Below are 14,996 nucleotides of genomic sequence, written 5' to 3'. Positions count from 1 at the left end.
TTCCAGTAGTCAGCGTTAGGAGATGAATATGCCTCTTCTATGGTTCTTGGGGTGTCATCCACGAGGTATACAATGTAGTCATCTCCAAAGGATTTTGCAACCCTTTGTCTCTTACTCTTGCGAGTATCTACAATGTTGTCCTCCTCAGGATTTTCCTTAGGCGTTTGATCATTGTGTTCTATCGGTGCAAAGTGCTCATGGGGCATGACAGTTTCTTTACTAGAAGTGCTAGGTGTATGTTTCATGGGAAATTCATTCTCAAAGAATGTAGCATCTCTGGACTCAAGAATTGTACCAACATGCATGTCGGGTACTCCAGAGTTTACTATTAAGAATCTATAACCCACACTGTGAATAGCATAACCAAGGAACCCACAATCAACAGTATTTGGTCCAAGTTTCCGCTTTTTGGCTATAGGTACATTTACCTTGGCCAAACAGCCCCATGTTCGTAGGTATGAGAGATTTAATTTCTTCCTTTCCCATTCCTTGAATGGTGTTACTTCCTTATGCTTCATTGGAATTTTATTCAGGATATGACACGCAGTCAAAACTGCCTCACCCCACCATTCCTTGGAAAGCCCCGCAGTGTCTAACATGGCATTCACCATCTCAGTTAGAGTACGGTTCTTTCTTTCGGCCACCCCATTTGATTGGGGTGAATAGGGAGACGTCCTCTCATGAATAATTCCAAACTCTTCGCAAAAGGATGCAAACTCATTGGAAAAATACTCCCCACCTCTATCAGACCTCAACCGTTTGATTTTCCTTTCAAGTTGGTTTTCTACCTCAGCTTTATAGATTTTAAAGTAATGCAATGCCTCATCCTTTATTTTCAATAGATACACAGCAAAATCTAGTGCAATCATCTATCAGTGTCATGAAATATTTCTTTCCCCCTTTAGTCAACACGCCGTTCATTTCGCACAAATCGGAATGAACAAGTTCTAGAGGTGCCAAATTCCTCGCCTCAGATGCCTTGTGAGGCTTGCGAGGTTGTTTCGATTGAACGCAAGTATGGCACTTGGAACCTTTGACCAAAGTGAATTTTGGAATTAAACTCATGTTAGCTAAGCGCGTCATACAACCGAAATTCACATGATAGAGTCGCGAATGCCACACATTAGACTCATCATTCTCGCTAATATGGTTCACAGCATTATGATTATTACACATGTCATTCAAAGAAAAGCGGAACAAGCCTTCGCTGTCATAACCTTTTCCAACAAAAGTCCCGTATTTAGATACGACACATTTATTGGACTCAAACACAAGTCTAAAGCCTTCTCTACACAATAGAGAGCCGCTAACTAGATTCTTCTTTATTGAAGGGACATGCTGCACATTCTTTAGCTGCACGGTCTTTCCCGAAGTAAACTTCAGATCAACCGTACCAACACCATGAACAGCCGCAAGCGACCCGTTTCCCATCAACAAGGAGGAACCTCTCCCGACCTGATAAGAAGAAAACAGAGAAATGTCAGCACATACATGAATATTAGCACCAGTGTCCACCCACCAATCAGGTGAGTGAAAAACAGAGAGAACTGTAGGTAATATTTTACCGTACCCCGATATTCCTCCACCCTCGCTAATGACCATGTTGGCAGACTTCCTGTCTTTGTGCTCAGGACAGTCCTTGGCCTAATGCCCAGACTTGCCACACACAAAGCAGTCTCCCTTTGCCTTTCCCTTGCCTTTCTTCTTAAAGTTGGTTGCAGCCTTGGGTTTGACATCAGGCTTGACTTTCTTGTTGTTGTGTGATGCATGAGGGTTCTTCTTCTTACCACATTGGCACTAGAACCTCCCTCAACCTTTTTGCCCCGGACGTCCTTTGCCCTCGCCTTCTCCTCAACACCCAAAGAGCCAATGAGATCAGAAACACTGAACTCTTGTCTCTTGTGCTTTAGAGAAGTGGCAAAGTCCGACCAAGAAGGTGGTAGTTTGGCAATAATGCCACCCGCCACAAACTTGTCCGGCAACTCACAATTGTTGTTCTCAAGTTCCTTAGCCAGCATCTGAATCTCATGAGCTTGTTTTACTACAGAACGGTCATCGACCATCTTGTAGTCATAGAACTGCTCCATGACATACAGCTCACTGCCGGCGTCAGAAACTCCGAACTTGGCCTCAAGTGCATCCCACATGTCCTTCCCAGAAGGCATGTGCATGTACACGTCCACTATGTTGTCAGCGAGTACACTGATCAATGCTCCACGGAACAGGCAATCCGAAGCCTCAAACTTAGCCTCTTCCTCAAGAGAAAGAGGTGGTTCACTTCGCTTGCCCCGTGAAACATAGAAGCACCGCATCGCTGTCAACCACAATAGTGCACGTGCTTTCCATCTCTTATAGTTAGAACCATCAAAAGCATGTGGTTTCAATGCAGCAGCAAAGCCAACTACCGAAAATGACCTATCAGGTTTTTGGATTGTTGGAAATATAGTCATGAATCGGCATATTTTAATCCAAAATGTTAAAGCAATAATCATGGCATAAGCAGTGTAGGGTGATCTTAACATAACCAGTAGCATACTATGCGCATCATGAATGTCAGGAACAGGAACATTACAGTAACGCAATAACATGCTAGAGGCATCATGAAGAACAGGAACAAGAACATAGCGGTAAAGCAATAGCGCTAACAATGGGAACAGGAACAGAGATAGCGCTAACAATGGGAACAGGAACAGGAGAAGGTTATACCCCGAGAATGGCCCTCCGCTGGATTGTGAGGCAGAATTGCCTCCGTTGATGTTGTCGTTCGCGGCACCTCCTGGCGCACCACCTCCGGCTCCAGCTCCTGGCGGCGGCGCACCACCTCCGCCATCTCCTCCAGCAGCGGCGGCGGCAACTCTAGACATGGCGACGAGCAGTCGTGCGGGAGGCACTCCCCAAAAACCTGATCACCCGCCTACCCGGTGCAGATCTCAGGCGAAGGTGTGGTTTCGGAGGCACTCTGCTCCTTCCAATCTCTCGTGCGCGCAAAAGATCAGAAGCGAGGAAGCGAGAGCAACTCAGGCGCTGAGGAGGAGGAACTAACACCGGGAAAGAAGCGATGAAAACGGATCGGACTCGCTGCCTCCTTATCTATCAGGAGAAAGAACATGGACGCGCTGTTGCGGAGAGAATCGTGGGAACGTGGGTTAGTGGCTGCAAAAGGATAGCGACGTGACGCACGCACGCCGCCAGCCACGCCCAGCAACTCAGGCGCTGAGGAGGAGGAACTAACACCGGGAAAGAAGCGATGAAAACGGATCGGACTCGCTGCCTCCTTATCTATCAGGAGAAAGAACGTGGACGCGCTGTTGCGGAGAGAATCGTGGGAACGTGGGTTAGTGGCTGCAAAAGGATAGCGACGTGACACACGCACGCCGCGCTGTTGCGGAGAGAATCGTGGGAACGTGGGTTATTGGCTGCAAAAGGATAGCGACGTGACGCACGCACGCCGCCAGCCACGCCCAGCAACTCAAGCGCTGAGGAGGAGGAATTAACACCGGGAAAGAAGCGATGAAAACGGATCGGACTCGCTGCCTCCTTATCTATCAGGAGAAAGAACGTGGACGCGCTGTTGCGGAGAGAATCGTGGGAACGTGGGTTAGTGGCTGCAAAAGGATAGCGACGTGACACACGCACGCCGCCAGCCACGCCCACGGCCGATAAAGAACGTGGACGCGCTGTTGCGGAGAGAATCGTGGGAACGTGGGTTAGTGGCTGCAAAAGGATAGCGACGTGACACACGCACGCCGCCAGCCACGCCCACGGCCTCGGCCCAGCCTGGCGCGCGCGCGCGCGTGTGGCATTCCGACCCCCACCTCAACCGGTCAACAGGGAGCCTCCAATAACTCCCTATTTAGGTTGAGATATTCCTCGCTTAAATCCTGAGGTGGTATTATTATCCTTAACACTTATTATGGGCCTTTGAGATTTAATAGGATAAGTTGGGCCTAGCCCAATTATTCTAACAATACAGAGGTATTAGCTGACCTCAATGAGCAACTTAAACCTGCGGTTCAGGAAGAAGATCAAAACCATGGTGTCCAGGAGGATGAACATGTTGGAATTGGTGTCCAGGGAGGTGCCAACCATGCTGTGCATCCTTTTGATCTCAACCCTGATGCCTCTGAGCAGCAACAAGAAATGCATCCAGGTAATCCATCAGATGATATGAATATTTCACTGTATACATGATCTGTTGATCTGGCTGTACAAACTAATTGTATAGATGATCTATTAGACGATCTGTGCCTTATAGAACTTATTATACTCAACATATTGTTGCAGTCTTCAGCTTCGAGGAAGGAATTTAATTTGGGTTAAGTCACTACGAAGGATCTTCTAAATGAAGTACCTCTTGATTATTCAGGAATGCAAGGCCTAATTTCGCAGTGACAAGAACTTCATCTTTTGTTTATGAGATTCCTATGTTAGTTCCACTAGGAGGAACAGCTTGGATAGGATGAGTTGTTTAAGACTGTCTAGCTGCTGGAGCTGGTTATTTATCTTAGCCTTTTAAGACTGTCTCGACTGCTTAGCTTAATTTCTACATGTGCATTTAGCTAATGTGCTAAGATCGTAATACGTAGTATATACCACTTACTACTTGAGATGTACTTCTATGTATTATTCGTAAAATAGTGTCCTTTTGTTCAAGAAGTAACTGCAGTCAAACCTCACAAATTCTGGTAGGCATATAAATAAAGTATGTCAACTTTGCGTACGCTTAGTCTTGATGAAAACGTGGTTCTCTTGGCTGTACGTTTTTTGAGCTTGATTCAACTGAAATGAAAATTGTGATGTCATATTTTTTGGGATGGCTCAGTGGTCAGTTCAGGGTTTACGAATGCTGACTGGTCACTGACTAACCATGGCACAATCAGTGACCAGTCGATAACCATGGTTACCACTTGATTGTGCCACTAAAATTCAGACAAATTTTACAAATATGATATTTTTAAAACTTGGCAGTTTTGCCGAGCAGTTTATAAATGTGAACCGGATAGTAAAACGGTTACCGTTAGAATTTGGAAACGCGACTCATTTGACTTTGAGACATGATTCATTTTTTAAATTTTTAATTTTATTTTTTCTATTCTAAAATATAGCAACCTCTATCCAGAATTACAGGTTGAATCACATCTATTATATTTTGGGATTGGATAGGAGGAAGTACAAAAGTTTCAGAAAATATACCAGCTAGGAAGGATTTTTTTTCTTTTTTCTTTTTACCGAGAAAGCAGTTGAGATTTGAGAAGACTACTCCCTCTATCCCATAATATAAGACGCGTACATATTCTAAGATTCAACCTTTAAAACATTTGACCAACACTTAGTATAATATAAAATGAATTTTATTTGTTAAAAATTATATCATTAGATTAGTTTTGAAGACCGTGCCAGCTTTGACCGCGCCTTATATTATGGAGAAAATTCCCTATGTAGTATAAAAAAAAGTTGCTCTTCCCTCTCTAGCACCCAAACTTTAAAAGTTCCCTATCTAGGCATTTCTAAAATTTCCCTTCGCTATGTAGCACTTTCGTTAGTTTTTACACTTGACGGTGTTAACTAGCAGGAGAAAACTAAGGTTTTCCCTTCTTTAGTTTTTTAGACTTGCATGTACATGATCGTTGATATTTTAGGCGTACTTTTTTTCTCTTTCTCTGTTCACGTAGTCTATATTTGCCGCTGGCTGCTTTTGCCACTGTTTTTTTTATTCTTTATTTTTTATCCTGTGCTGTCACGAACCAACACAGGCCTGTTTAGTTCACACCAAACTTTCCCCAAACTTCCAACTTTCCATCACATCACATCGCATCTAAAACTTTTCTACTCACATAAACTCTTAACTTTTTTTTCCAAACTATTAACTTTTCCTAAACTTTTCTCTAATTTCAGGAACAAAACACAGCCACAGTTTGGGACCTGTTTGTCGCGCGCCTACATCGATCAGCAGCAGCAGCAGCAGTCGACGATCTATAGCAGCGGCCGATCTGATCGATCGTGCCAATACGTGTGTCGTGCATGGTTTCCGAGAGAAATAGGAAAGCTAATCTGAGACAGGTTCAAGCTACTACACGTATTAGGAAACAATTCAATTAAAGGCTCTGCATTGCATCGGCTAATCAATATATATTTTGGAATTTTCTACATACACACGACACACACAAGAAACAGATCGGTCAACATAGTGCTCACATATACATCACAGGCAGGAGGCTAATGCAAGTCTGAAAACTCAATAAGGACAAAATCGTCTTTTCTCCTGCTAGTTAACATCGTCAAATGTAAAAACTAACAGAAGTGTTACATAGGGAAGGAAAATTTTAGAAGTGTCTAGATAGAGAACTTTTAAAGTTTAGGTGCTAGAGAGGAAAAAGCAACTTTTTTTTTATACTACATAGGGAATTTTCTCTATATTATGGGATAGAGGAAGTATTTAGGATTTAAGGGCCTGTTTGGGGAGTTTAAAATAGCTAGTTAGTATCCAGTTTCTAAGAATATGGAAAAGCTAGGTTTTTCAGCTTCAGTTTCTATTTCATTTTCTAGATTATATATTACGGCTCTCTTTGTTTAGGCTTAGACTTATTGGTTTAGACTTTTAAGTCAGCTTATTGGCTTATATGATTTATAAGTCAGTGAATTTAATGTCCTAAGTTTAGTGGTGGAGTCATACATCTATCTTATATAAGCCAAAAAAGCTTCTCCAACCTAGCTTTTGGCTTAATAGTGTAAGAGTGGCTTATGGCTTAAAAAAGCCAAACGAAAAAGCTACTTGTTTGTTTAGGCTTAGACTTTTTGGCTTATAAGTTGGCTTATAAGCCTAAACAAATAGGGCCTACATGTTCTTATAATCTAGACAAAAGCTAAATTGTTTAGGAAGCTTCTGATTCTGGGAGTAGCTAGCGCAGCTTAAAAACTCCCCTATACAGGCCCTAAGGCAACCAAAAAGAGTGGAAGAAGAGCAGTGAGCCCTGAAAGCGTGTCTTTGGCTACATCCACCGCCACGACCCCGCCGTGTCCGGCGAGCTCGCCGGCGAATCTTCCTCAGATCCGCGCTACTGCAGCCGCGTCCCCCTCCCCACGTGCGGCACGAGCGTCGCCTCGTCCCTGCAAGGTGCATCGTCCTAGCGTCGCCCCGGCCCCGACCACGGCAAAGTCGAAGCTTCGCCACACCGCCGACACGGCCAGCCACCCGGCCGGCTGGGCCTCCTCCCCGCCATGGGCGCCGCGCGTCTAATTGATTAAGCGAGGACCTCGCATTGCACCTGGTGAGAGTCAGCTCTTCGCTTCTTGCGCGGTAGTGCCCGCGTCGCCCGCCACCTGTTCGACGGAATGTCTCCTAAGCAAAAGAGCTTGAGGAGCAAGAGCATGGCTGAGGCCAGCGAAGAGGACAGGATCGACGTCCTCCCGGATGCTCTCCTCCAGCACATTCTGTCCTTCCTGCCGGCCGAGGATGCCGTGAAGACCTGTGTCCTGTCCCGGCGCTGGCGCCATCTCTGGAAATTGACGCCCATCCTGTGCATCACCAATACAGAGAGATGGAGGAGCCCCAAGGACTTCATCAAGCTTGTCAACCATCTAGTGCTCTTCCGTGGCAGCTCGCCTCTACACAAGTTTGAGATCAAAATCAATTCATGTGCACACTGGATGATAATGTCCGGCGACAGTAATCCATTCCATTGTGCCATCATGTGGGTCATGTATGCTCTAATGTGCCAAGTCCAGGTGCTTACAATAAAAAATGTGCATGCATACATTGAAATGGACGATGGCTTCTCACTCGTCTCGCGGCACTTGACAGAGCTCAATCTTTCTGGTCTGGATTTCAGAAAATTTGTCCTCAACTTCTCCAGCTGTCCTGCATTGGAATATATATATTTCTCTGCGAGTTGCTGTTTTAATTCTGTCGAGAAGATCTTGTCCCAGTCAGTAAAATATCTTACATTCGACTTCCCTGAATTCAGTGAACATCACCGCACTCACATTTATGCACCAAACCTCATTACGCTCCGTCTTGATGATTGTTGGGGCAGAGTTCCATTTCTGGAAAGCATGCCGTCATTAATTGCAGCATTTGTCAGACCCCACCGAGATAGTGATGACTTGTGTAGTAATACTTACTCTGGTAACTGTGAAGATGAATACTGTCGTGGTTGTTATGGTATGGTAGATAATGCTGGCAATGACAGTGCCAAATGCGTGCTCCTTGGAGGTTTATCAGAAGCTAAGAAGTTGGAATTGATAGTTGGACCTGAAATGGTACACTTACACTAAGATCTTATCCCCTTTGTGTTATTTGCTGTCCCTTATTTCTGTTTCCTTCCCTATATTCGTCATCTGGCATTTTAACATTCTTTTGCATGATTGCTACTGTCTTGGTTCTTAAATCATACATTCACTATAAAGATTGAATGATCTTCTCGCCTGTACTTTGTGCAGCGTATTTTCAGAAGTGATTTAAGATGGTGCCCTTTGTTTAGCAAGTTGAAGTCTTTGTTACTCAATGAGTGGTGTGTTGCTAATAATTTCTGGGCACTAGCTTGTATTCTCGAACACTCACCGGTTCTACTGAAACTCACTCTTCAAATTTCCAAGGTAGAAGTTTTTACAACCACTTCACTATTAATGTTATTGTGCATGATTTGTTGAAGCTGAAATTCATCTCCCTGCTACAGGAAACTAAACCTATGATAGGGGCAATAGAAAATTACAGTGCATTGGTGAAACCAGCTGCAATATCCAAACATCTTAAGGTAGTGAAAGTCCACTGTAAAGAAGTTGATGAAGGGGTCTGTGAAACTGTGAAGTTCTTGAGTACATTGGATGTAGTGGTTCTTATCAGAAGGATGGATCGGTCGACAAATCGTAAGCTAACTGTTGGCCCTCTTCATTCTTTCAATATCTCTGAAATTTCTATTTTTTTTCTCTTTGTGAATGAAATAAAGAATGACTAAAATTGCAAAAAAGGGAAAAGACAGAGAAAGGTACATTTTGATGTGATAAAGAGAAAAGCATGATCCAATATATTTTGTTGTCATGTATGATCCATGGAAGTATACATAGTTTTTTCATGTTGAACTGAGTAATATAAATAGAATCATAATATGCTGAATTCTAAATTTGAGCTATTTATGTCAAAAAAAAGTATTTACTTCAATAATTTTCACTTCGTGTTATTGGCACAGGTTTGAATGAGTAGTTCTGCACAACAACACAATTTGTTGACTTGTGAAATAGCTCTTTATTGTACATGCTATCTGACATTGTATGGCTAATTATTTACCTTCATCTTTGAAAATTAATAACTGCTCCTTACCTTTGAAAGGTCATTGGGTATTGCATACCTTGTAGGTTGAATCACCCATCCGCCCCTCGTAACATTTATTGTGCTCTACGTGTTGTTGCAGTCTTCAGTTTCGAGGAAGGAAATTCGAGTTCAAGTCATGATGAAGGATCCTCTAGATGAAGTACCTGTTGAATATTCAGGAATGCAAGGCTTAAGCTTGCAGTGACAAGAACTCTGCCTTTTGTCAATGAGATTCATATTAAGTTCCACTAGTAGGAAGAACTGGGATATAATGAGTTGTTTAGACCGTCTAGCTGTTGGAGCTGGTTATTTTTCTTGAATTATCCTTTTATAAGACTGTCTCGACTGCTTAATTAGCTTTTTGGTGGTAGTATATGCCACTTATTAGTTGTGATGTATTGCTATTCATAGTTCAAACAGTAGTGTCTTTTGTTTAAAAGGTAACTGCAGTTGAGCATGGTGATCACCAGCGTGTTTCTTGGCATGTGCTTCAAGCCTCTCATACTCACAAATTCAGGTAGGCACAAAGAATTTATGACAACTGCGTGTGGTCTTTAATCTTGAAAACGCGGTTTTGACATGGCCGTAGCCCGCAAGTTTATGGAGCTTTATTCAACTGAAATGAAAATTGTGATTTCAATATTTTTGTGATGGTTCAGTGCAGGGTTGCTTGAAAACCTGAGGTCTAGTGAAGGAAACCTCAAGGCCTAGGTTTTTGCCAAACTAATATCTCCAAATACAGGGTTTTGCGAAATTTGCCAAACTGATATCCTTGATAATAAGGCTCTGTTTTACACAGTTTCAAATCTAAGATTTGTTGAAGGTGTGTATTCCTACCTTTAGAAATCCATGGATATAGATTTGTGATTATATTAATAGTATTTAGATAAATCATTTATTTATATTTTATAGAAAATATAAAATTTCAAACTACTATAATTTAATGTAAAAACTTTAAGCCCAGCAAGAATATATCTGGAGAGCTGTTCCAAGGAATTCGAACAGAAAATTCTTTTATGGATCCGTTAGAAATTCTCCATCACCGGTGTATATGTTCGAGTAGTGGAGTTTAAAGGGTTCGATCAAACTTTGGTTTGAAACTAACAGGTACTCTCTCCGTCCTATTTTAAGTATAGTTGTGGATTTTCGTGTTCAATGTTTGACCGTCCATTTTATTTGAATTTTTTTATTATTAGTAATTTTTTTTTGTTATTAGATGATAAAACATGAATAGTATTTTATGCGTGACTTATTTTTAATTTATTTCTAAAATTTTCAAATAAGATGGACGGTCAAACATTGAACATGAAAATTCACAACTACACTTAAAATGAGACGGAAGGAGTACTCCAGAGGTGAAAGAGGAGGTTGGGTGTCGCCGGCCGGCGGCGCCATTTCCTCCCCGCCGGTTGCCGTACTCCGGCCGCCGGCGCCATGCTCCATCTCCGGCAGCGCCTGCTCCTCCCGCTGCTCCGCTCATATCTCCACACCTACGCCGCATGATCCACCTCCTTCCCTCTGTACCGCGTCCTCACTGCCGACCTTGAGAAGGTGATGAAGCCCAACATCGCGCTGCTCCAGGGAGTGTGCGGGCTAACTGTTTGTGATATTGTCAAGCTGGGTGATCACAGCAGGATAATGATAGGGAAAAGTACACCAAAGGTCCCTCAACTTGTCATCGAGTTACAAAATCATCCCCCAACTGCAAAACCGGATACCGGAGGTCCCTGAACTAACGAAACCGTTCGTTTGAAGTCCTAGGTGGTTTTGACCCCGGTTTTGTCTGACGTGGCTGGTGAGTCAGCGTGGGCCTCATGTGGGCCCCACCTGTCAGCATTGCCACATAAGCCTTCTCTCTCTTTTCCTCTCTTCTCTGTTCTTTCCCACCTCATCTCTCTCTCTCTCTCTCCGTTCTCTCTGACAGGCGACGGCGACCGGCGACGCGGCTTCCCCTCTTCTCTCACTTCTCCTCTCGGGCAACTACCGGGGAGGGTGGGGAGGAGGACGCCGGGGCGGCCGGCGACGCGGCGGCGGGAGCCGGGGCGGCGCCTCATCCACGACCTCCTGGACGGAATCCCACTGAAGCCGCCGCCGCCGCCCACTGCAGTGGCTCTCCACGGATTTGAGCTTGCCGACGCCCTCGTCGATGGCGTACAATGCGGTGGGAGCACGAGGCGACGCGGACGGCGGACGCGACCGCCGCTGTGAGCGAGAACACGACGTCAACGGCGAGGAGGACGCGGCGGGGCACCGCCGACTTGCTGGCACCCTGCACGGACGCGACCGCCGCTGTGAGCGAGGAGACGACGTCGACGGCGAGGAGGACGCGCGCCGCGGCCGCCAATGCACTGCCGACTTGCTGGCACCCAAACCGGATCGAGTCAGATAGAGCGGAGGAGGAGCGGGAGCTGCCGCAGCGGTGAGGAGGCGGCGGCTCCAGTGGAAGCATACACTTACGACGTTGCCAAGCGCGACGGCGTTGAGGAAGGTGGAGGGGCGGCGCGGGCTGGACTCGTCGGAGGGGTCGTCATCACCCAGGAGGAGGGAGGCGGCTTGGCACATGGACTCGGCGAGCTGGACGAGCTCGTCCATGGCCTCCATGGCCGACGACGACATGGGCGGCGACGATGCCGAGGCGGCGGGGGCGGCCGGAGGAGGCGCGGCGCGCGGACGGCCGGGGGCGGAGCGAGCGACGCGGCGGCGGGCCTGGACGAGGAGGAGGACATGGCGGCGCGGTGGGGGGATTTGTACCGGCGGGCACCGCTGTCGCCGCCCTCCTCCTCCTCCTCGTCCGGCCCCGCCGCCGCGTCGCCCGCCTGCGCCCGGGCCGCCGCCGCCGCGTCGCTCGCTCCGCCCCCGGCCGTCCGCGTGCCGCGCCTCCCCCGGCCGCCCGCGCGCTGCCCCACCCCCGCCGCCCGCCACCCGCGCGCCGCCCCACCCCCGCCGCCGCGTCGCCGGCCGCCGGCCGCCGGCCGCCAGTCGCCGACGCCCTCCTCTCCCGCCTCGCATTGTCGGCCTCAGTAGACTCACATCGCAGAGAACGGAGAGAGAGATGAGATGGGAGAGGAGGAAAAGAGAGAGAAGGCTGATGTGGCAATGCTGATAGGTGGGGCCCACGCTGACTCACCCGCCAAATCAGATAAAATCGGAGTTAAAACCACCGGAGGACCTCAAGCGAACGGTTTTGTTAGTTGAGGGACCTTCGGTATCTGGTTTTGTAGTGGGGGGACGATTTTGTAACTCGATGACAAGTTGAGGGACCTTCGGTGTACTTTTCCCATAATGATATGCTCACGACGAATCCAAAGCGGATGAAAACGTCCGTGTGCAGCGCGCCGATGAGCATGGCGTGCGACGCCGACGCTCCTCTGGCCTATTCAAGCAAATGCTTACTACCAATTGTCACGTCAGAGAAGATAAGGCCACTGCGAAGGATGAGGTTCCTGAGTAGCACTCTTGGTTGCTCCATGGACAAGATCCGTGAAATTGTCTGCAAAACACCACCTATTCTTGGATCTTCTGAAGAGAACCTTCACAGAAAAGATAAGAGTTCTTGGCTACCAATCTTAGGCTGTGTTTAGTTCACGCCAAAATTAAAAGTTTGGTTGAAATTGGAACGATGTGATGGAAAAGTAGGAAGTTTATGTATGTAAGAAAGTTTTGATGTGATGAAAAAGTTGAAAGTTTGAAGAAATATTTTAGAACTAAACACGGTGTTGGTTGCTCTCCGGAGAAGGTATGTGCTGCAGTTTGCAAGAAGGCAAATATTCTAGGGCATTTGCAAATTTGCCACTGATTTTTTTAATATTGCAAGGATGTCACTCGAATGACAGTTCTAGTGGTATTTTTGCAATATTCTAGTGGCAGATTTACAATAACGATTCAAAATAATGGTAAATTTGTAATTGCCCCAATATTCTAGGACTGTCCTACGAGAATCTTCGCTGTAAGATAAATTTCATGATCACTGAAGGTTGGCTTGGAGCCTAGCTGTGTTTGGAACTATTGGTTCTCAGCTCCTCCGGCTCATTTTTCGCGCGCACGTTTTTCAAACTGTTAAACAATATATTTTTTTTAAAAAAATTCTATATGAAAGTTGTTTGAAAAAATCATATTGATCCATTGTTAAAAAAATTAGCTAATACTTAATTAATCACACACTAATGGACCGCTCCATTTTTCATGTGCACGGACGCGTTATGGTTCCAGACACAGCCTCAACATTGTGGAACGTCCTTTCGTCCTCACCTTGTCACTTACTTTCTCCGTAAAAAAAACCAATATAGTAATTAGATGAGACATAATTTAGTACAATAAATCTGAATAGGTTATCTGTCCAGATTCGTTCTAATAGAAACCATAAATCTTTATTAATTAAGATTCGTTCTAATGAACATTAATCTACTACAATAAATCTTGGTTTTCGTTATTATGATTTTCTGGACCATTGGGACATAGCCAATTTACACCGGGATGGAACATTATATTAAACTTTCATGTAAAGTTGGTGTTTACCAAATATTGTGTATACTAGTAGTACTCACTTTATCTCAATTTGATCATCTTTTAGAAGCAAAGAGCGTCGAGATCAAAAACATCGAAACATAGATCATTCTGAAATTAATCCTAATTGATTGATTAAGATGCTCCGTCGCTTCGTATCCAACAAAAATTAATTCGCATTTTAAATGTTGCATGGGTAAAACCAATAGAAATTAATCTTAATTGGTTACATGTATGTATGCATGTACATGATTTCTCCTTGCACACTTACTGTTTAAAAAATACTCCAGAAATCCTAAGTATTTTGAAAAACTTAAATTGGATGGAGTATATTTGTACTCACTTTTTTCAAAAGGCTAAGACTTATTTCTTTTTCATCAAAATTAAGGAGCAATTAACTCACTCACAATGTGACAAAACAAATGAACATATAACCAACAAGTATTGAAATGGCTTTTTATTTCCGATCAATAATTTAATTTAGCATATAGTGACTATAAATAGGACTTGGATTTTTAGAAAAAATAAAGAATGAAATAATTCTAAGACTTTTGGAAGGAGAGAGTAACCGGTGAGACGAATAGATTATATGCTCCTCCGCTTTGGTTGTCGTACTACGTATTAGAGTAGATACATTAGCAGGTTATAAAGATAGTCCCAACCCATAGTGTCTATAAACAGTGTCTATGGTGTCACGTCAATAAGACATCACAATAAAAACTACACTCTATAACCCATGGTTTCTTAAAGTGGGCCATTAATAAATACATCATCTCTCTTCTCTACCAATCATATTTATTCTTCATATATAATGAAGACACTATTCTCTCCCAGTGCAAAACTTAATAGTGTCTAGTGCATAAGTTCTCGTGTTGAAGCTGTGTCTTACATGAGACCCAGTTTCTTCCTCTCTCCACTCTCTCTCTTAATTAATATTGTGCCACATAAGTTAAAAGTCCTACATGGCAATGTAGTTAATGCCATAGACATCATTCTAGGTGGAGGGTTGTGACAGCCCTAAGTCAGCTACAAACATATTTTAAATAGATAAAGGAAGAGAGAGAAGAGTAGCGGGCTACTGATATGTAGTCAGGTGCAGCACGGACTCCAAGACATAATGTATGTATGATAAGTAGGATCAGATATTAATAGTATAGTAAGCAACTATTGTATGAATTGGCTATTA

The 14,996-nt window shown here is 44.5% G+C and overlaps 2 protein-coding genes across 4 annotated transcripts; one reads left to right on the top strand and one right to left on the bottom strand.

Moving 5' to 3' along the window:
* Window positions 1–6,443: 6,443 nt before the first annotated feature.
* On the top strand, window positions 6,444–9,797 carry LOC127754374 (F-box protein At4g22280-like). Of its 3 annotated transcripts, none has more exons than XM_052279877.1 (4): window positions 6,445–8,259; window positions 8,440–8,595; window positions 8,676–8,865; window positions 9,352–9,797. In XM_052279877.1, the coding sequence occupies exons 1-4, from the start codon at window positions 7,333–7,335 to the stop codon at window positions 9,354–9,356; spliced, it is 1,278 nt and encodes a 425-aa protein (XP_052135837.1). In that variant the 5' UTR covers window positions 6,445–7,332; the 3' UTR covers window positions 9,357–9,797. The 3 variants fall into 3 exon arrangements, with proteins under 3 accessions (XP_052135835.1, XP_052135837.1, XP_052135836.1); XM_052279876.1 differs by having other exon boundaries at window positions 6,446–8,259; window positions 9,408–9,797; XM_052279875.1 differs by having other exon boundaries at window positions 6,444–8,259; window positions 8,676–9,380.
* Window positions 9,798–10,970: 1,173 nt separating this feature from the next.
* On the bottom strand, window positions 10,971–11,975 carry LOC127754377 (uncharacterized). Its single transcript, XM_052279878.1, has 2 exons — window positions 11,765–11,975; window positions 10,971–11,666 (listed from the first exon to the last, which is right to left on the bottom strand). The coding sequence occupies exons 1-2, from the start codon at window positions 11,921–11,923 to the stop codon at window positions 11,358–11,360; spliced, it is 468 nt and encodes a 155-aa protein (XP_052135838.1). The 5' UTR covers window positions 11,924–11,975; the 3' UTR covers window positions 10,971–11,357.
* Window positions 11,976–14,996: the final 3,021 nt, after the last annotated feature.

The sequence above is a fragment of the Oryza glaberrima genome, chromosome 11, assembly GCF_000147395.1.
Source record: "Oryza glaberrima chromosome 11, OglaRS2, whole genome shotgun sequence".
NCBI classification, from domain to species: domain Eukaryota; kingdom Viridiplantae; phylum Streptophyta; class Magnoliopsida; order Poales; family Poaceae; genus Oryza; species Oryza glaberrima.
The sequence above is the reverse complement of the archived record's forward strand: the minus strand, read 5'-3'. Positions and strand labels throughout refer to the sequence as shown.

Bases quoted from the DNA above. Each gene is read 5' to 3' on its own strand.
- LOC127754377 (XM_052279878.1), bottom strand. From the start codon at position 11,923: ATGTCGTCGTCGGCCATGGAGGCCATGGACGAGCTCGTCCAGCTCGCC. The intron at 11,667-11,764 runs GTAAGTGTATGC...TTTGGGTGCCAG, and splicing joins CCGTCGCGCTTGGCAACGTC to CAAGTCGGCAGTGCATTGGC.
- LOC127754374 (XM_052279875.1), top strand. From the start codon at position 7,333: ATGTCTCCTAAGCAAAAGAGCTTGAGGAGCAAGAGCATGGCTGAGGCC. The intron at 8,260-8,439 runs GTACACTTACAC...TACTTTGTGCAG, and splicing joins TGATAGTTGGACCTGAAATG to CGTATTTTCAGAAGTGATTT. The intron at 8,596-8,675 runs GTAGAAGTTTTT...TCCCTGCTACAG, and splicing joins TCACTCTTCAAATTTCCAAG to GAAACTAAACCTATGATAGG.